The sequence below is a fragment of the Montipora foliosa genome, chromosome 1 (assembly GCF_036669935.1).
Source record: "Montipora foliosa isolate CH-2021 chromosome 1, ASM3666993v2, whole genome shotgun sequence".
Classification (NCBI taxonomy): Eukaryota; Metazoa; Cnidaria; class Anthozoa; order Scleractinia; family Acroporidae; genus Montipora; species Montipora foliosa.
In genome coordinates, this window is record NC_090869.1 from 21162511 (window position 1) to 21189844 (window position 27334).

The following is a 27334-nucleotide window of genomic DNA, read 5'->3' on the forward strand; positions in this document are numbered from 1 at the left end:
TATCTGACTGCCTTCTGGTGGTCAGGTTTCTTAACACTGTTAAAAGTACTTCATTTTATTCATGTTCCCACAAGCTGCGAGCTTCTAACAGTAATGTGTATAAATATAGGTTTGTTATTTCCCTCTCACTCTACTTTTCAGCTCCAATGAATTGGTTTAGTTTTGTCAGAACATGATCTAGCCTTTAAATAACATTTCCTCATCTTTCTTAATGCCTTAAACAGTGTTTGCAATCTGTTCATTTTCACTAGTCTAATGACCTCCCATGTGCATTTGGGTAAGCTTTTAACTGTCATATTTTCTTGATAACACAATATCCGTATGGGACAGGACCATTCCAGTTATTATCCATAACCCCATAGGGGTGACCTTTTGTGAGGGGTGTCGGGTGTTGCCAATCTCATTTCTGAAGGGTGAGCCAGTCGGCATTTTTTCATCTGGTGATTTTCCAAATGGATATTGCACAAACTTGTCTGTTATTTCTGAGGAAATGTTGAGAACTTGGCTTTTCTAAAACGAAGGGTGTCATTGTGCACGTTAGCATTTGGATCAGAGCAAATTGTTCATGACCTCCCCATTGGGGAGATGGGGGGCTAATATAAACCGTCATGCAAGGCCTTCAGAAATAGTAAAGACACCTACTCAAATGATACGTCCTCAAGAAGAATCCAAAACTTGTTGCATTAAAGAAATCAAGGGTTACCCCTATCCCTTTGGCTTCATAAGGTCTGAGTCTCCTTACTGTATTACATGGGCTGACTCATCTGAAATTACTTCCACAGGCTGAGAAAGAAATATTAGTTATTGGTAAAGTGTCGGATGTACATACCTGACTCTAGTTCTTTGCCCGGCGTTAAGTTTAGGATTCGTGCTCCAATAACGAAAGAACGAACTAACTAACACCGTTGAAGGTCTCGTGAAAACTGAGATCAATAAGAAACAGATTATAATTCTTTTATTGACTGAGAGAGAAAAATAAGGCATCTCATTAAGTTCAAATCTAAGTTCAGAGAAAGTACAGAACAGAGAGAGGTCAGAGGGACAAATACCTGCAAACCGAAATCGTAAAACAGAGGCCATCTTGAAATTGACAGTGAGTATGGAATGTAACACGACTTTTTGTGTCCGAGAAACAGCGAGAAATCTGGGCTCCAACAAATCTCATACCGTGTTTCAATTCCGTGGCGTTCTACGTGCAACATGGCCTTGATCAACAGAGATATTCCTAAGCGCCTTCCACTGCTCATTCTGAAGGATAAAGTTCTGTTGCCAGGTTCATCCATAAGAATTGCAGTGAGAGACAATGCAAGGTAGCTCATATGTAGCCAAGTTCGGCTTTTGTCTTTTCTCGCTGAAATATGCAAATGAAACTTACGGAAAGTCCTTAGGATTAAGTTTACATTCTTTATTTTGTTAATTTCAGTCTTCGAATGATCGAGTCCAGACTTTTGCGAAAAGATACCTTAAGCAGTGTTGTTATTGGAATTGTTCCTCGCCGATCAGAGAAAGAGGTCTGTGTATCATAGTGATCGTGACATTGGCAACCACAGCACGCACGTACATGTACATAGAGGGTCGTACAGGGGTATTTTCGTGATGCGTGATTAGCTGATTTTATTTTCCGTGAAACGTGAATTTAATAAATTATTCTTCGTGATCCGTGACCTGAACGTCTTGCGTGATTCGTGAAGAACTTGAATTATTAACTGATATTCGTGATTTTACTACTCTATTCTGCGTGATTTTTGAGATGCAAGTTCTCCGGAAGATTTCTTAGACTGAAAACATCAAATGTGACAAGATGTCACATAATATATCGTAAAGTAATCCATTGTGCAAATTCACGTGCTTTGCATGCCTATCATGGATCGGATGTCGACTCCTATTATCTACCCTGTCACGGGAGGTCAAAGGAGCATGATTCGCAACATCGAAACTTCCGAGACATGACAGGGACAAGTACGTCTAGTACGATGAGGTCGATGAGGGTCGAGTGTATTATATTTTACGTGGACCCGAAGTCTGTGGGCTCGCTTAATTTGCTTGAGAAGGAACGAGTTCGCTTTCCGATTACAGACGAACATTCATCTTTGGCAGTGTTTACTAAAAAGTTCGCGCAATTTGCCGGAATAAAGGCAGAGGCTGAGAAACGTGGCCTCGGCTCCTGTGTTGAACTTAAATTGTGTCGTCTTGAAAAGGGAAAAGATGGCAGTAAGGCCTTTGCGATAAATACACAAGAGCAATGGGACGAGGAGAGACCACTCCACATGGGCTCCTGACTCCACTCGTAAAAGCCAAACTCTGAGATTTAAGGAGGCTCGAAATAGTTTCTCCGTTTTTCAATCAAATAAACATATTCTGTCCTTAGATACAGTTAGGGTAATCATATTAAGGCGAAATCTGGCCAGGGTAATAAGTACCCATCGTAGATTTCTCACATTATATTTTCCTCCAAAATAACGTTACCATGGCAACGATATTAGGCATTTCTTTGAGCCTTAAAATCAACTTATGTTGCCTTTTTTCAAGAAACGGGACGGTGAAATTTTACCATTTAGTGTTACCAGATAATGTTAGAAATACTCTCTAAAATATTTAAAATTCCACAAAATCTGTAGGTCAGTTTTTCAGAAAACTAAGTTTTTTTGAAATGTGCCTCTAATTTTTTTTAAAATTTGAAGGACAAATTCACCGTCGGGAAGCAGAGATATAAACGAGTAAAGTTGCAAAATCAGGAAAAATGAGGGGGTTGCAAGATCGGCATTTACGAATGCGTCACCCGCTCATTCGAGTGCTCGCGCGAGTTGAGCTGAAGGTCAACACAAACGGATTTAAATGACGATCAACCCGTTTGTGTAGAATTTCGTAGTTTTCATGAATAGGAGATGTCTATTTATATTCATGTCTATAGGAATTAGAAGAAAGGAGAGCGAAATTAGCGGTATTTGCTTATTTCTTGTGACCCATTTGAATCACGAGCTGACACGAGCAGCTTACGAATTGCGTGTTGGGTGCGCGCGCACGCTCAGCTGAAAACCCTTTCGAGCCTCATTAAAGGCTAAAACACGTGGGTGGAAAGCGTGAGTCAGTCTTGTCAACCCCTATGATATTTCAATGCGAAGCGGACGAATGGTCAGAGTCGTCCAACGAGAGTGATTTAGGTAGGTGATTTACGATATGCAGCCTTTACTTAGCCTTTCACGATTTTGCTTTTTCCAAACACTCTTTCTTGGCTAAGAGAAGGTTATTAAAAGGAGTATCTTACTTGTTTATTTCCGTGATTCGGGAAAATGAAATTTTGATATCCGTGATCCGTGATTCGTTGTTTTTTCTGTTCGTGAACCGTGCGACAGACCCCCCCTGTACGACCCTCTACATACAACCGAATGACGTCATTTTGCTTACTCATTGAAGGTTGACTTTATTGATGAAAGGGAAAGGAGTAGAAACAAATACAATTCACCAAACTGACCTTTAACAAAGTTCTTCATAGTGCAGAACTTGTTTGTCAAAGCACTGCCATAAACCTGGGAAAAAGAAAGAAAGATCACATCAATATATAGCTAGGATGAAGAAAATTATTAAAGAAAAAATCTTGTATTGATTTGTCATCATTGCCATAACCTGTAAATTAAATATAACTATTGGTTTACTAGGTAGTAGAGTGCAATTGGTTAGAGAAGCCAGAAAAATTCAGGACTTTAACGGGGTTTGAACCCGTGACCTCGCAATACTGGTGCGATGCTCTAACCAACTGAGCTATGAAGCCACTGACATTGGGAGCTGGTCATTTGTGGATTCAAATCTTCTCGTGATGAATGAATCAATGAACAAAATGATACATGTATTGAACTGTGAATGTGAAATCTGGTGAAGTTATTGGTTTGTAGTTTAATGTTCATAGTAATTGTTATTTCTAATCATAGGATGAGGAGACATTGTTACGAACTGTGGGGACTGCTGCTGTTGTTGTACAAGTGACTGGTACAAATTGGCCCAAGCCATTGTACACACTTCTGGTTACTGGACTATGCAGATTTAGAATCGATAAAATTGTTATGGAGGTGCCATATTTGATAGCTGAAGCCACTCAACTTGACAAGCTTTCAGAACAAGGTATTTTATCAAAGGAACTACAGTAAGAAATTTAGAGAACCTAATTTCTATATGGTGGCAACTTGAAGGGTGTTGGCTCATAGACAGTAGTAATAATAATAATAATAATAATAATAGTAATAATAAATAATAATAATAATAATAATGATAATAATAATAATAATAATAATACTTGTTTGGTATGGGAGGAATTGTAATGAGTTGATAGTAAGGATTAAGCAGGAGAGAAAAGAACAGGGATTCAAGATAGATGAGGCAAAGGAAGTTACCAAGAGAGCATACATTGTATTATAAAGAAGAATGAAAAGCAGGGAATAGAAAACAAATGGCTAGGAGACCAGACATAATGTTCATTGATAAACAAGCAATTGAGGTCAAGATAATTGAGATTGACATCCCAGGAGATGCATGAGTAAAAGACAAAGAACTGGAGAAAAAAGAGAAGTACCAATTACTTAGGGAAGAAATTGGGAAGACGTGGAAACTAAAGAAACTGGCTGTGGTGCCAGTTATGATTGGAGCATTAGGGGCTGTATATTTTGACGTGTTTGACAAATGTATGAAAAAGCTTGACATTACCATCAGACTTAAAGTGATTCAGGAAGACTATGATGGAAAGTTTTGTCCCTATAGAGACTCAGGATAGGACACCCTTGTGACCTTTAGAAGCTTGTTGTTGTTGCTTGCTCCCAAGGATAATTGTCTGGGCAAGAAACACCTTTTAAGCCCGAGATCCTTCAAAAGTAATCATTATGATAATAGATTATAATGATTAATATCTGGCTTGCTATTCACCATTTCGTACAGTCAGAGACTGAATTGATAATTAATTATAAGGGCGCAGCTTTACAAGGTCAGGCCAAAGGAGCTGTGCTGTCGGCCTGGCACTCAGCCCCAGAGCATGAGCTATGCATGGCTGCAGCACACACCACAGCCAGACAGGTTAAGTTGGGAGTAAATTTTGCCTAGGGAGGTAAACCCGAGTAGCCAAAGAAAACCCCTAGGAGTAAGAATGAGATTGACAAATCTCAGCCCAGTTCAAACTCAGGATTTGATCCAGAGTCTGCGAAGGTTGGAGACATGAGTGTTACCACATGGCCAATTAAATAAATAAATAAATAAATAAATAAATAAATAAATAAATAAATAAATAAATAAATAAATAAAAGAGCAAACCGGGCTGGAGGAGAGAAGCAGTTTGATATTTGAAGCAAGTGTGGTGGAGTTTAGTGCAGGACCCAGTTTGAGGAAAAATCTAATTGATGATTAGTGTGCGATAGTAATAGTTGATATTATTTTTCTACTTACCTTTTCTTAGAGGCTGAAATCAGAAAAAATACTGATCTGGCAAGCCTTGCTGATGAGTTTCGACTGTATGCAAATGAACTATTGGACCTGTTGGATGGACGGATACCTGTTGTTTCTCGACTCAAGGTGATAGCATATTCAGAAGCGATAGGAAGACCAGTCAGATATGATTATACATCATAATCAATGACTGGGCATTTGTTGGAAGGATGGGCGTGGACTGCATTTGGCACTCCTTAATTAAAAACTATTGAAGGTGGCAGGTCATGCCCTGGTCAGAAAATGTTCACTCTCCCTCAGGCTGTGGGCCCCGTTCTATGATTAGGGCTAGGACTCAGATAATTTATTTAATGAATTATGAATTCAATTATTAAATTTCATACTGCTTTAAATTATTACATTATAATTTTTCTCAATTAACAAAAAAATCATACACGTACCCAAAAAAAAAAAAAAAAAAAAAAATAGAATACATCTTAATCCTTTGAATATGAGGAAGGATTGCTGTTTGTTTCTCATTATGAGTATATCCCTATCATTATTTTGCTCAGAGCCAATACATGTATATGAAAAACTGCAGCTGACAGGAATTTTTTATAGGTTTGCTTTAAGAAATGACAGAGAGAGAAGGATTCACATTATTGAAAGATAACATGTACTTGTTTACCTAGTAACACAATCGTGTAATTAATTTAAATAATAATATTAATTGCTTCCTAATCCCAAAGAAACCCAAACAGTGTTATTTACATCCAGGACTCAGATGGATTTAGTGGGGTTTATAGTGCTACGTTTATTGATGATACGCTTAAGTCAATCTGTCCATTTTTAATGTTTGTAAGATGTTCTGTATTAGAGCTACATGTGCGTGGATAGTCTTAATTGCGTCATTAGTACACACATTAGGTGAAAGGTTTGTATCAACCCATTGACTCCTGGCGGTTCCCCATCGATGAGTAAAATCGTGTGGCGTTAGACAGAGTAAAATACCAAGTCTGGCCTGTTTAGGCAACTTTTGGTGTCAAAGGGTTAAATACCGTAAATTAAAACAGTTGCTTCTGTTTATGTAGTTTTGAATTTCTCTTCGCCACTACGTTATTTACGTTGTACTCAGCGGTTGTTAGCGGCTGCGCAGGCTCGTCTGAACGTCCGATCCTCGTGCTACAGTTTTGCTTCTTGTTGTCGTTTATTAAACCTTCGAGTTAACGCAGTGTTTCCTCTTTATTGGCGTGGTGGCAGCGCTTAACTCACGCCTCTAATTCCCTAACACAAGTGTGGACTTTGGATCCTGCGACATCTACTCCTCCACAAGGTCAAAACGCCGTTATTTCTGGTGAGCGATTTATGAACTTTCCAGCATGGCCGCTTCGCCTCGAGCACCCAAACAGTGGCAGTTAACAAAGATCGAGACGATTACTTCGTACGAAAGTTGGCGGCAGAACTTGATCTATGTCCTTTCACTCGACAAGAACTTTGTTCGCTTCCTTGATGCAACCTGGCAGAAACAAACCGCCGCCAATCCAGTTAGGGGCCTTACCGATGATGGCACTGCGATCCCTGAAGCTCAGCGTCTCACCGCCGCCCAAAAGAACACCCATCTGGACCTACTACTCGGCCAAATAGCCAACTTCTGTCCTGTAATCTCTAGGAATTCCATCGTTAAACACTCAACTTCCCTGAACGACATATGGCAGAAAATACGTCAACATTATGGTTTCCAGTCCTCCGGAGCGCACTTTCTTGACTTGGCTAGCATACGCCTACAGCCTGATGAGAGACCTGAGGACCTGTTTCAGCGCCTTATGGCTTTCTTTGAGGATAACCTCCTTTCTGTTCACGGCGGCTTAACACACCATGGAGATCAAGTAACTGCCGAAGAAGACCTCTCCCCCACACTGGAGAACACTGTTGTCTTCCTCTGGCTCCAGTTGATACATCCCGGATTACCCCTCTTGGTGAAACAAAAATACGGTTCTGAATTACGGAATAAGACCCTGGCTTCACTAAAACCTGAGATTTCTCAAGCTCTTGGATCTCTCCTTGATGAGTTACGTAGCATCGAAGATACCAAAGCCATGCGTATTGGCAGTACCACACCAAGGCGCCTCCCTAATGCTGGCCAAGGCCAACCCCGACGACGCCCCTTCTTGTCTTGCATCCTCTGCAAAACTGCCGGTCGCCCACATACCACCCACAACCTTATGGATTGTCGCTACCTACCTGACCGTGACCGTCGACCATGGGCTCGGTCACGCCTGGTGATGGATGACCCTGACGACCTCGTTGCTGAGGAGTGCGAATCCTTGGATGAGAGCGGTGACCTTGTAGTCCCACCAGTCCAGAGTGAAGAGCCAGCAGCCCTTCGCGTGAGCATTGTCCAATCACCTGTCCTTAACACCTTCTACCACGAACACCCAGTACAGCTCACCCTGGACACCGGTGCAACTTCCAACATGGTCCGCGCCTCCGCCGCTCAACTGTATGGTTTCCCCATAACCCCGGCCTCCCAAATGGCTCGTCAGGCCGATGGAGTTACCCCAATGGATGTCATTGGCGAAGTCCACTGCTCCCTAACCCGCGGACAGTGGACGTTTGACTTAGATGCCCTGGTCGTTCGTCAGCTGGATGTCGATATCCTGGCCGGTAACCCTTTCATGACCCGCAACGACATTGGTGTTCGCCCTGCCAAACGTCAGATTGAGATAGGTGGCACTGAGATTATCAGCTACAGCCCACCCTCCAGGCATACACGCCAGCCAAACGTGCGGCGTACCCAATCCTTCCTGCTACGCAACCCACATCGGACAGTCGTTCTGCCAGGGGAGTTTGTCCAGTTCAGTACCCCTTCCGACGCGGACTCCGACACCCTGTGGGCCCTGGAGCCCAGGCTGGATTGCCCTTCTAACATGCCTCGTAAACCTGAAGATGCGTGGCCTCCGCCCCAGCAAATTCAATCTGTCGATCATGCCGTACGCGTCCCCAACACGACCGGCTCCCCCATTCTCCTGAAGAGCGGTGAGCAGTTATGCCAGGTTCGGCACATTCTACCTGTTGAAGTTCACCACCTCCCAGTTTCGCAGCAAACTCTACTTGGTGCCGATGTCTGAATGTTATCCAGTGGCTCCGACAGTTTTAGCTCTGTCCCCGCAGGGCCCCATTCGTGGCCTTCTTAAGCCTTCCCCATTTGACTCTGATGATGACGCCGACCCCGTTAGTCTACCTCCCAGACAGCCCCCTGTCCCTGCACCTTCTCCAGTGGTTACTCAGACTCCCGCCTATGAACAACCCACGGATCCACAACACGTGCACGATGTTGACCCCGTTCAGGAACTTCCTCCAGTACCTGCAGCCATTGTCCCACCACCCTGCACCCCATCCTCTTCTCTGGACTGCCCGGTTCTTTCGCGTGCCCCACCCGAGTCTGCTGCTGTTGTTCCTCCCAGGAGGTCTGGCCGTCATCGAAGCGCCTCGTTTTGGCAAAATCAGGACTGGGACTTAAAGTAGTTTGCTCAGTTTTTGCGTTCTTTCTAGTAACACTAGTCCGTGCCCTTTCTCCTTCCTGTGGTAATTTTATCTTACTCGTTACATTTAGAAGGACAAATCTAAGGGACCAGAGACTGCACCCGTTGTGCGTATACCAGTTTAGTTTCGGGTTCACTTTCAGCGTCGTTTTTCTAGTTCAGCCTCTGTAAGTTTCTACATTTAGTCGTTTACTTTGCACGCATATTCTGTTTACTTCTGTGCCTAGGTGCTACGGAGAAAGCTAGGAGGCAACCACGCCACTACGTTATTTACGTTGTACTCAGCGGTTGTTAGCGGCTGCGCAGGCTCGTCTGAACGTCCGATCCTCGTGCTACAGTTTTGCTTCTTGTTGTCGTTTATTAAACCTTCGAGTTAACGCAGTGTTTCCTCTTTATTGGCGCTTGGCAATGAATTCTTTGCATGACCTGCAGGATATGTTGAGTGGCTTACCAGATGGAAGTCTTCCGGACACACTGGCATCTATTGTAAAGGCTTCTTATTTGGAAAAGTTAGAGGTATCTTATAGAGTAAATTCTATCAAAATTATGAACATGTAATTCTGTAAATATAGACCATATTCATAAATGGTGGTTAAGTATAAATTATTCTTTCGTCTTTGTGCTTGTAATCCTCACTAGACTCGTTAGCACAAACATAATTCAAAAGAATTTTTGCTCCAAAGTGAGTTTAGTGAGGGTGATTACAGAGCTCTCAAGTCAAGTCAAGTTTCCAAAGAGTGAGATACTTGCTGGAGATTGCCCCAATTAGCCACAAGTGTCCTGTATTTCTCGTGCCGGAGGCACCAAAATTTTCAAGGGGGGTGCAGGGGCATGCTACTTGGGAAAATTTTTTAAATTTGCACTTCTCAAATTGCTGGAAAGGCACCATAGAGTCTGCAATTTTGGTTTTTTTATGCTTCTTGCTAAGAGAGCCCATGTTATTATGGTCAGCCTGAGCTAACATATTGGCCTATAGTTCATTCACTTCATTTTTGGGTGCCTGTATACCATACTGCTGTGTCTCATAAAGATTGCATAATTTGTGTCTCATAAAGATTGCATTGTCCTCCTGGAAATTATTTAAAACAATACTAACCTTGGGACCCCTATTTTTCTGTCGAGACCCTCAACCATAATTATGTTAAAGAAGTTGCAGGGACTCCCAAAATATATTTTGAGGGAAAACCATGATACTGTATACTTCAATTTTTTATAATTACCTGACTGCAATAATCTGTGTTCTTAGATTCTCAACACAGAGGACTTGATTGAGAGGTTTAGGAAATCCCTTCACTTGCTGAAGAGGCAAAAAGATGTAAGGTGATATCCTGTTATTAGCATTGTCGTAGTCATCATTAATAATAATAATAATAATAATAATAATAATAATAATAATAATAATAATAATAATAATAATAATAATAATAATAATTACTTAATTATTTTTTCACACGATAATGTAACACTCACCTGTTTCCCATTGGAGAGTAAATTTAATACTTGGAGAGTTAAAAATTAGAAATGAACCAGAAAACTCACCCGATCTGGAAAGTAAATTTTTGACTCCCCTATATATGACGGAAAACTGTCGATTTTTGTTTTTTGAGGCCTTATGGCAAATGTATGAGCAAGCAACCCCTAAACATTGAGTGATTAGCGAAACATTTGCCACGATCACCCCAATAACACACTGAAAATACCATGAAACATTTTAAATTATTTCTGCACTAACTTTAATACTAAAATTTGAAACCTAGTACTCTCAAGGTGAAAAGTGGTGTTAAACGTTAGTGTCAAGCCCTGCTTCTTTGAAAAGTCTTAAACCAAGGAAAATTTGTAACAAAAAGGAAGTATACAAATTGAATCACATTGTTATCTCATGATTTTGTTAGGGTATGAAAGGCACCAGTCTATTAAAAACTGGCTCACAAATAAACAGGAAGGTCTGGAAGGGTAATCATCAAAAGGTAAGGAACACCGCTACGATCAAATGAACAGTGCACTTTCTTTCCGACAATAGTGACCCAACATTCAAGATCCTGGCGGGGGAGTTGGGGGAGGGTGGGGGTGGGTGACTGCTGACTGTGAGACAAATAGATGAATGTTGCAAATCCACAACTGACAGCCTGTGCCAAAGTTTGGGTGGTCCAAAAATATCAAAATTAATGTTGATGATTGTTTCAATTCCAAGAGAGGTGTAGGTAATGTAATTGTTCCAAGAGATGGCAAGAGAATCGGCAAAGGATTTGATGAAGATGACGATGATGATGAAGATGATGTTGATGAACTGGAAAGAAAAATAAGGTACAGGGTGTATTTGAAATAATTAATATTTATATATTCATTGATCATTCTACACTGTATAGTGTATTGAGGATGGACTTAGTCATCCAAAAAAAGAAGTTGCATATTGCAGTACAGGTTGAAAATTACTTCTTGCCGGCTTGCCTATAATGTGCACATGTAACCAAGTAAGTTGGAGCCGACATAATTTTATAACAGTAAATTTATTTACCGACAAAACACGAATGATTTTCATTGCAAAATGAGTTGTGCTTTATTTTTGCAATACGGGATTTTCAGATTTGAAATCTTATTTTAAACAATGAAAATTTTGATTGATACAATTACTCTTAGCAGTTATAATAACCCTTGATAGGAAATTACATGCAACAATTTGAGTGCTCTTCAACTTCATGATTTGAAACAAGCTTTTGTGTAGCAGTTCATGTTCTTGAGCTGTTTACCCATGCAAGTCCTCATCCATGAAAACAAATTCTTCCAATTTTTAGTTGTTTTAAATAATGGTACATGTATCTACAGCTGTACAGTATGCAAGGACCAGTTTATCTTTCTCATTTCTCATACACACACCATCTGTGCCTGTACAGGAGCTTTAGGATTAGAAACCAAAAGGATAATGATAATTATAATTATGGCAAGTATTTACAATAAAAAATTATATTTTCTTGTTGAAAAGCGTTTCTTTCAACATTGATTATTAGGTCAGCTGATCTTCCAGAGCATGCATTTAAAGTGGCAATGAAAGAGTTGAAGGTGGGCATTTTAATAAAATGTAGATCTCATTTTATTCAGGCAAGCAGAAAAATATACACTGTATATTGTTATAGCCTGGGAGACTTAAAGGAAGTGTGAATTTTAATCTTGTTGCTGTGTTTTCTTTAACATAAAGCGCTTGAAGAAGATGCCTCCCCAGTTTCCTGAACATGCCACATCCAGGTACATGTTTAATGCATGCATGCTTGACATTAATCTGAACTTTAAAAAAACAAATTATTGTTAAACGTCCTTTTGTGATTGGTAAGAATGCTGGAAGGTATAATTAACCCTTTCACCCCTGAGAGGCTCCCCATTGATGAGTAAAATCGTCTGGTGTTAGACAGAGTAAAATCTAGCTGTTGTTAACCCTTTCACCCCCGTGGGGTTCCCCATTCAGACGAGTAAAATCGTCTGGCGTTAGACAGAGTAAAATCTAGCTGTTGTTAACCCTTTCACCCCCGTGGGGTTCCCCATTGAGGAGTAAAATCGTCTACGTTAGACAGAGTAAAATCTATAAGTGTCACTCTTAGGAGGGAAAGGGTTAATGGGGACATAGTCTCGGAGTGAATCTAGCTGTTGTTAACCCTTTCACCCCTGAGGGGCTCTCCATTGACGAGTAAAATCGTCTGGCCTTAGACAGAGTGAAATCTACAAGTGTCACTCTTAGGAGGGAAAGGGTTAATGTAGAAAACTAACCTGGAGTCAGAAACAAGAAAAATTACTGATTTTTGCAGTAAACAGGCCTTCTGATAAATTATTATGTGATGGTGCGGTTTCGCACAATCGACCTCAAATCGCATCCAATCGCACAATTCACGAAAAATCGCATATTTCACAAAAGAATGCACAAAATTCATAAAATAAAACATAAATCAACAAGTTTCTTAAATGTTCCTGCATAAATACGTCATTTTAAAGATGATTTACTTTGGAAAACGGCTAATTTACCTTCAATTTTGTAAATATTCAGAGTTCAAGGCATTATTTTGCATGTGGGGGGCCTGGTACGAGTCGCATTCTTAAAGAGTCGTCAATTTGTGTAACACAAACACGCCCTTTGTTCAGATTAGCAAATCTGTTCAGAAATATAATACTGCACACAAAAACAAAGTGTAAGAAGCTAGTCGTAGCATACAGAAATATTAATTATTATTGATCATTCATTTGGCATGTTAGCTGTGTCCTTTCAACTTTTAGCGTGGTGCACCAATAGTGCAGAAGACCTCATTTTTTTACTTGTCCCAGCCAATGTCGATCAAGATTCATAATTACTGTTCCCTTATGTTCAAAATGTCTTTAGAACAGTCTTAAAAATGGGTTTTTTTAATCCTGAAACCTTGCAAAACAAGCTTAAAATTGCTCAGAAAAAAATTGCATAATTTACAATATTTATCACATAATTGGCCTTTCTAATCGCATAATTCGCCCTGCAAATTTCGCAGAAGGCCTGAGTAAAGGTTCGGTCTAGTCTAAAGTTTTGAGTCTTTCTTTCTTTTTGTGCTTCTGAAAGAAATTATCTGGAGTGGATGGTCGACCTTCCTTGGAATCGTGAAACTAAAGACAAGTTGGATATCTCTCAAGCAAGGTACATGTTGATGTCTTTTTTTACGCAGTAAAAATTATAACACCATACCACTGATCGTCTCATCATTGTGCATGAAAGAGTAGAAAACCAACAAACTATTTAACACATTTTTATGCTGTCAATTCATTATTTAAGTCCAAAGACACACAATCTAAGGCAAACCTACACTTATTACACTGTCACATAAGTGAATAAGACTTATTAAGGTATTGAAGTATTGTACTTGATTTAAATATTATTGTTATTATATTGTTGTTGTTTCCCGACAATATTATTAATTTAACTCTTCGGATACCTCCTCATTCCTTTTATTCATTGACATTTTTGTTATGAATGACTTTCAGGTTTGACCTTGATCAAGATCATTATGGCCTGGAAAAATTAAAGAAGAGAGTGATTGAGTATCTTGCAGTTCGCAAGTTAAAGAACAGTTTGAAAGGTTAATGTAGTTGAAAAGTGATTTATGTGTTGCAGTTTAGATAGCATGAAAAGTTGTAGGGAAATAATAATTATGTTATACAGTATGTTAATTAAAACAAGGCTCTACATTACTTCCAGTCAAGAGTGCATGGCATACTCCAATATATGCACAGCTTTAATGCTTGATGCAGCCCATTTCGTTTTAAATTTTGTAGTTGCGAGAAAGGTCTCTCTTCTTATTATGAGTGTCATTGACAAAATTATAATGGAATCTTTTGGCTCTGCTTTCGGCATCTTTATGTTATAGTGTTTATTACTGCATGCATAATTAAAACTCAGGGGCACCCAACAATAATCAAACTGCTCTAAGAATTTCATTTCTATGCTGCTAAACAGCTACAGATTTCTGTACTAAAACATTACCTAAAAGATTCGCAACCAGGGAAAAGTAGTCCCTTACCTTTTCGGAAGGGATATTTTTGCAATTTTAGGCACTTAGAAAAGTCACCTAGCAGTTTCGTATGAGCAAATGGTTCGGATGGAAGTTCTTAGAAGGTATTAAACATTCAGCTAGCAATTTCTTAATTGAAGATATCATTCCTTAAAATTTTCACACACTTACTTTTTCAGCTAAAATATCTGAACAGATCAAATTTTTCTAGATGATAAAAACATATCTTTAGACAGTCTTTATACTGTCTACATACGTTACATGAACTTGATCTTTGGGGGCTCTTGAAAACTGCCAAGTGGTATTTGAAAAATAGGTAAATAATAATTGTGGAGACTCTATTCTTTATTTAAGCAGTCCAGACATGTATCATTGTCATCTTTAATTAAGTTGGGTGTCCCTGTAGGTATTACAGGAGTGTGTTTTACTTTGCAAGACCATTTTCAATTAACCTTACAGGACCCATTCTTTGCTTTGTTGGTCCTCCTGGGGTTGGAAAGACCAGTGTTGGACGATCCATTGCAAATACACTTGGCAGAGAATTTCAAAGGTTTGAACCAGATTACTGGTATTGTATAAAGGCCCATTGAAACAGTTTCAACATTTGCTTCAACATGCATTCAACACTTTGTTGAACCAAATGTTGGGTGCGTTTGAACAAGTCATCCAACATTGTTGAAAGCATAAAAAATGTTGAAAGCTTGTTGAAAGTGCATTGATGAAGTTTAAATTGATTTAAACTTTTAATATTAATTCAACATCGATTCAACTTTTCCTTTGTTCTCGAAAATGCTGATTGGTGTTGAAGCCTTTATTTTGAACACTATGTTCAACAATTGTAGAACACATGCATGTTCACGTCAGGCCACAAAAGTCAATATGGCGTAGTTTATCTAGACAAGAGAGACTGGTTTCTAGTTCTTAGTTCCTCACTATCAAATTACACAAAAGTGTTGGTTCTTATTTGTTGGCCCATCTCTGGAACCGTTTGAACGGCCTCCACTCAACTTTCTTTTTGCGTCCAACATTTGCCCAACATTGTTCAACTTTTGTTGAACAAATGTTGGTTTCTAGTTCTGTGTGAACTTTTGAATATCTCTTAGCCTAGAAATTAACTAATATCTTTTAAATTTACTATTATAGAAGTTGTGATCTGTAAGTAATGTTTCCCTATTTTAATAATTATAGCTTCATATATTGTTATTATTTTCACACGACCCCACAAGCTCTGAGCTTTAAACCCAGGATATATGATGATGATGATGATGCTCAAATGTTGAAATCGTTTAAATGGGCCTTAAGAAGGAATATATTAAGTTATGTAATTTATGGTAGTATGAATTTTGACAGTTGAAAAGCCAGCATAGTAGTAGTATGTACACATTTGCCTTTTTTTTTTAAAGTAAAATACAACCTTGACTGTAATGTTAATTGCAGTGTTTTTTTTGTGGTATCTAAAGAGTTTTCGAGGATTCTGTTGGAAGTTGGGAGCAACTTGTAACCATTAATTTTAAGTTGCTAAATTAAACAAAAGATGTTCTTACATGTATTTTGGTAGGAAATTAGTTTTTGCATCTATATTATTTTGGCATGCCAGTTTTTGTTTGGTTCAACATTATTTGATTGGATTCTCTAAACTTTGCAGGTGTACTGCATTCAGTGTGATAAATCAATAGTATTATTATTAAAGACATTATGTTTGAGTGTAAAACTCTGAAATTATTGTAATGTGCATTCTGTGAGGGTCGTAAGTGGCTTATGCATGTACTTAATTTTGTATACAGATGCGGAAACTATGGTGTTATTGATATTTCACAGGATATCATTAGGTGGAATTTGTGACCAGTCAGACATTAGAGGACATAGGTAAATTATGTTTTGATATTGTTTTCGCTGCGTACGAGCAATTTGAAATATCCTGCCGAATTTTACATAAATGATAATTGTGGCCTTTCATTACCACTTCATCTTTGTACATTTTCAGTGCATTACATCTAAATAGACACATTTTTTCAAAATCCTCTGTTGTATACATCATAGTTTAAAATAAGGGGTGAACTAAGGTTGCAGAAGGGGTTTTAATCGTTGGGGGTAAAAATTGTACTAACCCATTGACGAGTAAAATCATCTGGTGTTAGACAGAGTAAAATGTATTACCGTAAGTCTCACTCCTAAGAGTCAATGGTTTAAAGGTGGCAGTTTTTGTTAATCCATTGACTCATGAACTGCCTCCTGTTGAAGAGTAAAATCATCTGGCGTTAGACAGCTGAGTAAAATGTATTACCAGTGTGTCTAGGGGTTGTTAACCAATTCACCTATGAACTGCCCCCCATTCACGAGTAAAATATACGACGTCTTACTCCAGGGAGCCGATGTGTTAAGAGTTTTACATGTATAAGATTAATGTGGCAGTCAGCTTGTAATGAATTATGCATTTGCCTTAATTGACTGTGATTGCAGTATCCTCAATAATGTTGATATCATTTCTCTAGAACAAAAGTTATTTTCAGTATCTTTATAATCACAATGGCTCCCTTTCATTTTACTATTTCAGGCGCACGTACATTGGTTCTATGCCAGGGAGAATTCTTAATTCATTAAAAACAGTGGGAGTAAAAAATCCGGTGATTCTATTGGATGAAGTCGACAAGATGGTAAGGCATCAGAGTTGTAAGATGTTTCGTGGGTTTTGAAGCAGTCATTCACGCCTAGTCAATAAGTATGGGTTATTGACCAAGCGTGAGGTCAAGATGACTGGATATTGGCCAAGTTCTTTTTTTGCGTGTTTATGGACCGAGACGAAGTCGAGGTCCATAAACACGCAAAAAAAGAACGAGGCCAATATCCAGTCATCTTGACCGAACAATCTTGGTCAATAAAGGATTTATTATATGACTTAAAACACCAAAAAATGATCTTTGATCTTGCGGGACCAAGCGAGAAATCCCGAGCGGGCAGTATCGCTCCATCTTGCCCGCTCGGGTAGCCAATCAGAGCGCGCGATTTGGTTCATCTTGCCCGCTCACGGAGCTAGTCATGTAATAAACTATTTTATGATACGGGCAAAGTGGTCTGAGATGAAAAGGAGAATAAATTTTGCAATACGGACCATTAAGATGGACCGGTCATGAAACAGCGTATAATTATACAAGTTGCTAAACTGTTCCCATTTCTGTTTCCATTTTCTTGGATGTAAAAAGAAAAATGAAAGAAATGTTTCTTATTTAGGTTGCGTCCGATTGACCGTATTCCGGAATAGGAATACATGGAATAGTAGTTAGAAATCCTTTGTTTTTACAGGGACTCACATTAAAATTGTCAAACACAGGTCTGCTAAGATGCTATTTTAAGGTATTCTTGGAGGCTAAATTACCCAAATTTGGGCTATGTTTAGTGGTGTATTTCAACAGGATAAAAAACGGTAGTTTAGGTCACTTTACGGTCAGGTATTGATTAATCCTCACAGTTTCGGACAAAAAAATTTCCGGGGGAGTCAACTGCTAAGGAATGCATGGAAGTCAGGAGGATATGGGGCATGGTCAGGTCCTCTTCAAATCACCTCAAGGCTCAAAACTGAAACGGGATTTATTATTTCACGATAACGTTTGGTGTACAAATTTTGGTATGCAAATAATCAGTTACGTTTTTTGATAAAATTTGAGAATCCTTGACTCGGGAAATATTTTGCTGCAGAGTGCGCACTGCGGTTTAAATTTTCCTTTTTCTATTTACTTTTGCCCTGCCAAGTTTGAAACCCCAACGATTTATCGTTTAGTGGGAAGATTAAAAAACATAGTTCCCTGTCATGGTGTATGTTTTAAAAAATATATATGTATGCGGCTGTTGCTTCAAAACGCCAGGCATACCATTTTAAAATAGGGTCGATCAAACACATCCTTAGTCATGTTCAAGTTCCAGTGGGAACTTTACTTTCTAGAACCGGGGTGCAGTGATGGTGCAGTGATGGTGCAGTGGTGAGACCACTCACCTCTCACCAATGTGACCCGGGTTTCGACTCCGAGACTCGGCGTCGTATGTTGGTTCTCTACTCTGCACCAAGAGGTTTTCTCCGGGTACTCTGGTTTTCACTCTCCTCAAAAACCAACATTTGACTTGATTTACTTTAATTGTTAATTTCAGTTTTCAGTGTCTCCAGTTAGTGCTCCAGCGCTGGAACGAAAAAAAAAAAGTACTGACAAAGAATCGGACAAAGAAAACAGTGACAAGGCCGCCAAGTACCGTCAATATAATAAAAACCTTATTGAACTAGCTTGCTAGCTCTATACTGTGAAAATATTGGTTGAGTTCCTTTTTTGCAAGTTTATGGACCTCAGGCTCGGTCCATAAACTTGCAAAATAAGGAACTAGACCAGAATGTTCCCAGTACGGACCTCACACTAGTTTAATAACATGTATATTGTTTTTTTAAGGGTAAGAGCCTGCATGGAGATCCATCTGCTGCACTCTTGGAAGTTTTGGACCCCGAACAGAACTGGACATTTGTAGACCAGTATCCTTCAATCGTCAGTTTCAACAACTGTTTTTCCCCTCTCAGCTTGAACTGTAAAATTGTCTATAGACCTCTTTCATAATGGCGGCCAAATCAGCATTTCAGGGCAAAATGTCTTCGCGATATTAGCCCAGTTATGCTCTGATGACTCCATACAAATCCTTCTAGATTTGATTCAGTTCATAACATTAGGAACCGAGTCAAATTTAGAAGGATTGTATGGAGTCATCAGAGCAAAACGGGACTAGTATCTCCGAGACAGTTTGCCCCATAATGCTAGTTTTTTGGGAAGTATAGGCCTTTCAGGTGTTGTTCTTTCAAAATATCTCAACAAATCCCATCATTTCAAAAATTATTTTTTTTATGATGTCAACACTTTTGAACTCTATTAAACTTAGTCTCAGTTAAACTTTTTAGATTCATGTGTGTGACTTGTACATTCAGTTTTGGTTTTCTACAACACGTGTGCTGGCTCCTTGGACCTTGATTGAGAACTACACAGAGGTGTGATTCATGTAGCAATTGTCATGCAACATGCTTTTGAGCTACTATCATAATTTACATTCTTAGATAAGTGTGTGGCCCTGCCTGTTTCCAAGTATTCCCCAGGACATGCGTGCACTAAAATGCTGGGTCGTCTCGCCAACATGGCAGGCAGAACATTTCATTTGTATTTTGAAAACGTTGCACACGAGGCGTGTACAGTAAACTGAAGTTTTCCTGAACTGTTGGTCAGCTATTTGAACATACCATTTGACCTTTCGCAAGTAAGTAAAATTGATTGCTTTCCGGAGACCCGTATTATTTTGGTCTTACGTTACCCTTCACAGCTTGGGGTTTTATATGCTTGGGGAGCATCCCTGCTAGCAGAAGCCCCTTTTCTTTTGCATTCGCTGGATGACGAGTACGGGCAAAGAGACCTCTATCTTTCCACAACCTTTGACGGCACTCTTCAAACGGCATACCCTATGATATGTTTGCTGACTGTCACTTGGGCCCGCTGTGTTCTGCGCATTTCTTAAGTGAGCTCACACAACATGAAAGAATCACGCGAGGATACGGTCGCTAAGTAACCGCTGCATGCCAGAGGCCCGTTTCTCAAAAGTCCCGAAAACTTTTCGGGCCCGAAAAGCCATTTGTAAAACTGCCAACCGCTTGTTTTGGAAAGCCGATCTTTTAACGTGTTTTCAAGGTAAGAGAAAGGAAAATAACTGTGAAGTTTGACGGCTTAAATCCTGTCCGTTCTTGAGATACAAACGGAATTGTGACACCCGAAAACGGCCCGTAAAGTTTCGGGACTTTTGAGAAACGGGCCCCTGCGCATGCTCAACACAGTGAGTTTCGACCCATGGCAGAGGTCTCTTTTCCCGTACTCGTCAGTTCAGCGAACGCTAAGGGAAAAAAAACCTCTGCTAACAGGGATTGGGGAGTATATTAACTGGTAAAACTGTCAGTTTAGTTTCAAGCCCCTTATCCATGTGGAAAGTAAGGTTATCCACACAAGGTGGTATTTAAAAACTTAACTTTTGTGAAGCCGTGTCACGGTATTGGACAAAGCAGCTCTATAATTTAAGGTTAACAGGTTTTGAAATCAATGTGGAAGCGTGACAGGGTTGAATGAGGACAGTTGAAGGCAAATCCGGGTGGTGGTCCACATGCTAATCTGGCGTCTGTTTCTGAAGAGACCCGAAAACCTTTTTGGGCCCAAAAAGCGATTTGTGAAGCTAAGATCTGTTTCTTATTGCGAAAATTAATCTCTGAACATGTTTTCAGGCCAACAAAAAGCAAAACAATTGCTTTGTTTCATGTGTTCAGACGCTTTCATCTGGGCGCACTTTCGAAAAACACTCTTCTAGGGCCCGTTTCTCGAAAGTCCCGAAACTTTACGGGCCATTTTTGGATGCCACAATTCCCTCTGTATCTCAAGAACGGAGAGGATTTGAGGCGTCAAACTTTACAGTCAGTTTGCTGTTTGTTACCTTGAAAACATGTTTAAAGATCGGCTTCCCTGAACAAGCTGTCGGCAGCTTCACAAATGGCTTCTCGGGATTTTCGAGAAATTAAAACGGGCCCCAGGCGCCTTAACCAAATACGTACAGCATTGGATGATAGCAAAGTTTGGCGTTCATCTTTTTACGAGCATTTCTGGGCGTAACTGCTGGCATGTAACTTGTGTTGATTACATATATGGCAACTGAAAAGATCCTGTGATATTCTCTGGTGTATCAACAACCCGAGAGGGAGTCGTTGAATCTCAATGGTTAATTGCAAAACTCCTTCCTGTTTTTCAGGTCTTATTCATTGCCACCGCCAACACAGTGAGCACGATTCCTCCCGCGCTTTTAGATCGAATGGAGGTGAGAAGCGATAATTTTAAATTAACGAGGAGTGGTTTTGTGTGTACAGGAGAAAGGTTCCTGATTTGTGTTCTTTTTTTCAGTTGATTATGGTACCAGGCTACACCCAAGAAGAAAAGATGGCCATTTCAAAGAGACACCTTCTTCCAAAGCAATTGGAGGTTGGTATTTTAAAGTCCCCCTAAGCTCAAAGATTCCTTTCCTGCTGAGATAAATCTGTTCACCAACAAAGACAAAGATATTCTGTCTTTTCACCCTGAAATACCAATGTTAGTGCGACGTAAAATCTTTAACAAGCCCAGAAATTGTTGGTGCCACGATCGAGCTATGGGCACTTAAATCAAAATCAATATTAAAGGAGCAGGCATTCGACCTGTTTTAGAAAGCAAGATGAGTCCACAGTATCATCATCTGTTTCAGGAACATGGACTCACTACAGAAGACATTGTAGTTCCAGACGATGCATTAAAGGCGATCAGTGAGTAAAAACATAATCTTGCACCAGATACTGGTTACGTTTACCTGCGTTATACGTACGAAGGCCTTCAGTTAGTGGTCTTAATTTAAGAACGAAATGATACATGAAATGAATCATATATTGCGCTGCGGATATGAAATCAAGTAAAGCTATTATCCTCGCAGTTATGAACGCAATTTTAGCAATTGCGAAGAGAAGCCAAAAAAATTCAGGACTTCAACGGGGTTTGAATCCGTGACCTCGCGATGCCGGTGCGACGCTCTAACCAACTGAGCTCTGAAGCCACTGATGTTGAGAGCTGGTTATTTGTGGGCTCATATGTTTCTTTGATGAATGAATCATGCATTGAATTGCGGGTATGGTCATTTCATATAAATGACCATATCCGGTCATTATCAAAACATAGCCGATAATAAATAACTATATGTTCATTTTTGCAGTTGCTAATTACACCCGTGAGGCTGGAGTGCGATCACTTGAGCGAAAAATTGGCGGAGTGTGTCGAGCCGTAGCTGTTCAGGTCGGTACACTGAAAAGCAATATACTATAACTTTTTTTCAAACCAAAAGATTCTTGCTTGATCCTCGCATCATTCAATAGCAGTTGGTGCGGCAGAAAGTTTTTTAGTCACGTTTTGGATTAAACCAGGATTGCGCGGAAGATCGTCTCTTATCCTCGACCGAACGCCACCGGTGAACCTTGTAACTATCAAGGGGCCGGCGCGGTGTCATGATTTTTATCCTTCCTTCAAGGACTGTATTCCATTATTGTATTAATGCACACAAAAACATTGGTGCAGGCTCTTCAGTTACCAACAACCCTATCACTGCCCGTAAGACGTTTTTGTCTTGTAAGCTAAGGTTGGAGCGGGTGCATGAAAGAGGATTGAAACTTTAAAATAACTTTTTGCCAGCTTAGACACACTGTTAAAGGAGAAAATCGCTAAAAAATTAACTCGGCTCGGGTAGATCATCTTGCTCAAATTCCTTTGATATCATTTCCCTAGGCTACAACTTCCCCTTTGACGGGAACACTCAGTTCGTGTGGAACCGGGAATTTAGCACGGAGGACTATTGCGAAACCTAGGCGAGGGGAAAGGAGCATTAATAGGCTTTTAGTTGTTTAAAGAGCATCAGTTTTAGTTGTGTGACAGGAAATACCGTGCATGCACAGTTACGATGGAGCGTTTCCGAACTTCGTGCCTTTTAGCGTCAAAAAACTTGCTGTAAATAACCCGATGTGTTGGTCTAACTTATATAGGTGGCTGAGGTTGCCGCAAAGATACCAGAGAAAGCTAAAGAGGACAGAAAAGAAGACTGTAAAGAACAGGAACCCACCAAGACTGATTCTACTGCTTCTGTCAGTGCTGGAGCTGAAAAGAAGGCTTTTTTGGTCACTGAGAAGTTCTTGACTGACGCTTTAGGGGTAGGTGTTTTGTCCGCTTTCTTACGAGGAGAACACTTGAAAGCATCGTATTGCGGTGTAACAGTGGTTGCGGTCGCTTTAGGGAGTTAATACTAGAGTTAAATCATGTTCTATTGTTCAGTGTTCCCCAAGGGATTCAAAATACCAAAGAGGTAACACTAGAGTAGTGTCAACACCAGTGCTACAGTGTGTTTCTCTCAAGTGTGACTGCAACAAATATGTGCTTTGAGAGAAGTGGTCCTTGCACTTATCTGGATAATTTTTACTGAAAAAGCAATTTGTCGCTTTTTATAGACACTTAAAATTTTTTCATGTGTTTATGAAAAGCTTAGTGCGAGAATCACTTCTCTCATTCGTCGAGAACCCACCCGCACTTCAAATATGATTTTTTAACTAATTAATAATTCATGAGGCTAACAGCCTATCAAAACATCGATAAAACGTCACGTGTATGAACCTGTAGACCTTGGTAATCTATGATCATTCAGAGAAAGCCCGGTGGCGGCTTTGTTTTTCAGTCCCAGGGGAGTGCGGGGCTAAATGTGCAAACAATGCAATAGGCCGCGTGCGATATATCAATATTCACACATAGCTATGAGGCGTTAAGGTTAAATTTGAATATTCGTTTGTTTAGAAATCCCCCTTTAGACTTTTGAGACAAAGAAAACAGACCTGAGGCGTGAAATTTGACCACAAAGCCTCGTAGCCATGCCTGCATATTGATATATCGAACTTGGCCTATTTGCTACTTTCATATAACTCGCAATGCACATTGTTTTCCCCACAAAATTTTGCATAAAACATTGTTTTCAAATGCACTTGGGAATAGTTAACAATAGTATATGCAAAATTTGTGGGGAAAACAAAATGCATTCGCGGGTGATATGAAAGTCGCTCGTGATCATTATCGCTTATATAACTGAAGATGAAACGATCTTTATATAAAGGTCACTTGTGATTTTTATGAAATATTCCTAAATAGTCCTAATCATTTTCATCGAAATTTCAGCCTTTACAAACTTCTGGGGGAATACTTTTATCCATCCTCCTTCCAGACTTCTTCAACAAATTTTGTCAACCAAAAGATTCATCGACTCAGCCGTCATGTTAAAAATGTTCGTATTTAGACTTTGAATTTTGTCCCGTTCCATGTCGAACCCATGTCGTGCTTATTTATTCCAAATTGCACTCGAAATCATGTGATTACCTATACTAAAAACACTCGGCTACGCCTCGTGTTTTTAAACCCGACAAAATACTGCTGCTCGTTTGTTACACGTTAAGGCCCGGTCAAATTGCTTCGTCGTCCGTTCGATTTTGTTGAACAGTGATGTTGGAACAGTTTGTCCACGAAGTTGAATCGGTGTTGAATGAGTTTATAAAAGGGTGTTGAAACCGTTTAAAAATCGTGGGTAGACTTTCATATACCGGACTAAAATGGCGGAGGACAAACGTGTTACGGGGCAGATTTTGTTGACACAGCTTCAGCGTTTTAACTTCTTTATTCTGGCATGGAACTTCAGCAGTCTGCCGTTGCCGGCAGCCAACTCTCTTTAGCTCTCTCAAAAACTGGCGTTTATGTACAGTGTATATACGCTCCTCCTAAGCTATGATTAGTCAAAGAGCTTGCAAAGTTACACAAACGTGTTCCTAACACTCTCAGCAACAAAGGCGGAAAAGGTTGTGGTAAATACTCGCGGTAGATACTTCAGCCTAGCTAAATTCGAGTTAATTAAATTGTTGGATAAACTGATAGCAACGGAAACCGAAGTTTCCGCGGTCTTTTATGCAAACTCGTGCGGGCTAACCGCGGGAAACTAACACTACAGATAATTACTAACATGGTCGGTATTACCACCTTATAAGAAAGAGCCGCTAAGACGGTCCTCGTGTTTCCAACAACATCGGCGGAAATTCGGCTGTCACCTGAAACATTTTCTCGTGGGAAAGTTACTTAATAAATTAACTGAGAGGGACGAGGTTGTTTGCGACGCTTAATTTGGTTTGCACGTTTCAATATCTTATCTTAAGCACCGTGCATTACAACACTCTGCATACAATAGAACGATCATGAAAATATTGCTTAAAATGTTATAAAATATGCTTCAACAAAAGATCCATTGTTATTCCGATTCATCATCATCATCATCATCATCATCAGTCCTTTTTGCGCCGATTAGGTCTCGCTAATTAGGTATATTGTTATGTTTGCTTTGTCCTTTTGTTTTATGGACATCAAGGGGGATGGCTCTTACCTACCAAACCGTTGCTCTGGACTCCTTCAAATAGCCATTTCTCTAATTCCTTTAACTCTACATTTATCCTTTCTTGCCAAGTGTTTTCTATTTAACATTTTTTTGTCTGGTTCAAATCACAACCACATTTGGTGAATCGCGTGACCAAAACAGTAAATGCCTAAAAACTTAGCGACTTAAATTTGTTTTCCACAAATTTTTAACGCAAAAGTGTGAGAACATTCTAGCACAAAATCTGTAGCATGGATTTTAAACGAAATCATTTCTCAAAATAATTATGACGTCATAAGGCCCTCCCTTGATACACTTTTCAAAATATCAGTTCCATTTTTTGTCGAAATAGAAATTCCATGCTACAGTTTACGAAAAATGATGGGACAGTTCCCATCCGGTGAAAAAAGTGCCTCTTCCTTTCGTTTCCTGAGAGCTTTTACCTGTTTTACACTGAAACGCACGGCAGAGGACTGAGAGTAGTTGCGCATGCGCGTTCTGATTGAAGTGATGTCACATTTCTATTGATAACGTTACTTCATAGAGCCATCCATGGAACCTTTTTGCAGGGCTCTTTGACTAAAAAGCTTTCTTAGCAACCATTGTCTTTCTGTAGTTAAGTGCCACCCCCCCCCCCCCCATCCCCCCCTTAATTGTTTCGGATCCGGTATATGAAAAACCAGCCAACGTCGTTCAACAAAATCGAAAGGATGTTGAAAAAAATGTTAAAGCCGTTTGCCCGCGCCTGTACATTCATTTCTATGTGTGTTTTGTATTGCAGCCTACTATATTTGAATCTGAGGTGGCTCAAAGACTGTCTACTCCCGGCGTTGCAGTTGGTGAGTTAAAATCTGTTAGTCCATGACAAGAGTTCACCCGAGAAGGGGGCTGCGTTGATTCAAGCCGTTTGAAGCTAATGGTGGTCTTCTTTTTGCTCAACTCCGTCATATACACTACGCCTTGTTTCTTGCTAGGTCTGGCTTGGACAGCAATGGGAGGAGAGATAATGTTTGTGGAAGCCACAAGGATGGGAGGAGAAGGAAAATTGACCCTTACGGGACAGCTGGGTAAGTTAAAAGTGTCACCGGGGTGTGACGAGAAGGAAAGCAAAGCAAAGCAAAGCAAAGCGACTTTCGGTATTTGTATGTTTTACCATTAAACGAGTGGAAGACGAGGAGAAGGAACTTGAACCCCTCTGAGTCCTTTAGTAAGAATTTGGTGTCTTGGTACTTCTAACGTATTTCAAGAAGGGGGTAGAAGGATTATGGAGCCGGCAAGGTAGGTTGCTATAGGGAAAAGTAGGTAACATGGACAGGTCCGATCAAGGAAAGGATTAGAATTAACTATTTTACAAGGTATACCAGGGCTTTGTTGTGTTTTCATGAACAATTCTGTACTCTTTTGTTTTAGGGGATGTGATGAAGGAGTCTGCACAGCTGGCGTTAAGTTGGCTCAGGAGTCGTTCCGTTGAGGTGAGTGGACACGAATAGATCGTAGGGTCGTTTCTGCACAATTGGTCGATAGCGTCATCCATTGTATAAATTGCTATTACGTGGGTAACCCAACTATTTTTCGAATTATGTAGAATATATGAAACGCCCGTATATTTGAACTGCGCGAATTGAAATGCATGAAAGTTGAAGGTCATCACAGTTAAGCAGTTATAGCGTATAGAAAGGCTGAAACATGTGGTAAAAAAATTTAGGCTTGATTTGCACGCGGCTTGACCCCATGGCCTTGCGATCGCGATTGCGCGGGACTGCTCTTCCAACTGAGAGCTATTAGCCACAAAAATACCATAATACTCTTTTTTTGTCCCTCAAAAATTTTGTATGAGCATTGTTTTTATTTTCTCTT

General features: G+C 39.9%; 2 protein-coding genes across 2 annotated transcripts in view; one reads left to right on the plus strand and one right to left on the minus strand.

The window, feature by feature from the left end:
• LOC137992956 (large ribosomal subunit protein mL52-like) overlaps positions 1–1156 on the minus strand; it is a 4321-nt gene extending 3165 nt beyond the window's left edge. Inside the window, exons 1-2 of the mRNA XM_068838560.1 lie at positions 1050–1156; positions 830–923 (exon numbers count right to left, since the gene is read on the minus strand). Coding sequence (XP_068694661.1) covers positions 830–923; positions 1050–1080 — 125 coding nt within the window. The 5' untranslated portion in view covers positions 1081–1156. The remainder of the gene's footprint in view (positions 1–829; positions 924–1049) is intronic.
• LOC137992888 (lon protease homolog 2, peroxisomal-like) overlaps positions 1152–27334 on the plus strand; it is a 41473-nt gene continuing 15290 nt past the window's right edge. The window contains exons 1-25 of the mRNA XM_068838455.1: positions 1152–1310; positions 1424–1511; positions 3927–4116; positions 5435–5550; positions 9378–9461; positions 10192–10260; positions 10838–10912; positions 11137–11249; positions 11951–12002; positions 12139–12185; positions 13516–13590; positions 13935–14029; positions 14921–15011; positions 16280–16327; positions 17016–17115; positions 18892–18971; positions 19708–19738; positions 21263–21328; positions 21412–21489; positions 21749–21806; positions 22247–22326; positions 23067–23231; positions 26259–26316; positions 26452–26544; positions 26888–26949. Coding sequence (XP_068694556.1) covers positions 1201–1310; positions 1424–1511; positions 3927–4116; positions 5435–5550; positions 9378–9461; positions 10192–10260; positions 10838–10912; positions 11137–11249; positions 11951–12002; positions 12139–12185; positions 13516–13590; positions 13935–14029; positions 14921–15011; positions 16280–16327; positions 17016–17115; positions 18892–18971; positions 19708–19738; positions 21263–21328; positions 21412–21489; positions 21749–21806; positions 22247–22326; positions 23067–23231; positions 26259–26316; positions 26452–26544; positions 26888–26949 — 2124 coding nt within the window. The 5' untranslated portion in view covers positions 1152–1200. The remainder of the gene's footprint in view (positions 1311–1423; positions 1512–3926; positions 4117–5434; positions 5551–9377; positions 9462–10191; positions 10261–10837; positions 10913–11136; positions 11250–11950; positions 12003–12138; positions 12186–13515; positions 13591–13934; positions 14030–14920; positions 15012–16279; positions 16328–17015; positions 17116–18891; positions 18972–19707; positions 19739–21262; positions 21329–21411; positions 21490–21748; positions 21807–22246; positions 22327–23066; positions 23232–26258; positions 26317–26451; positions 26545–26887; positions 26950–27334) is intronic.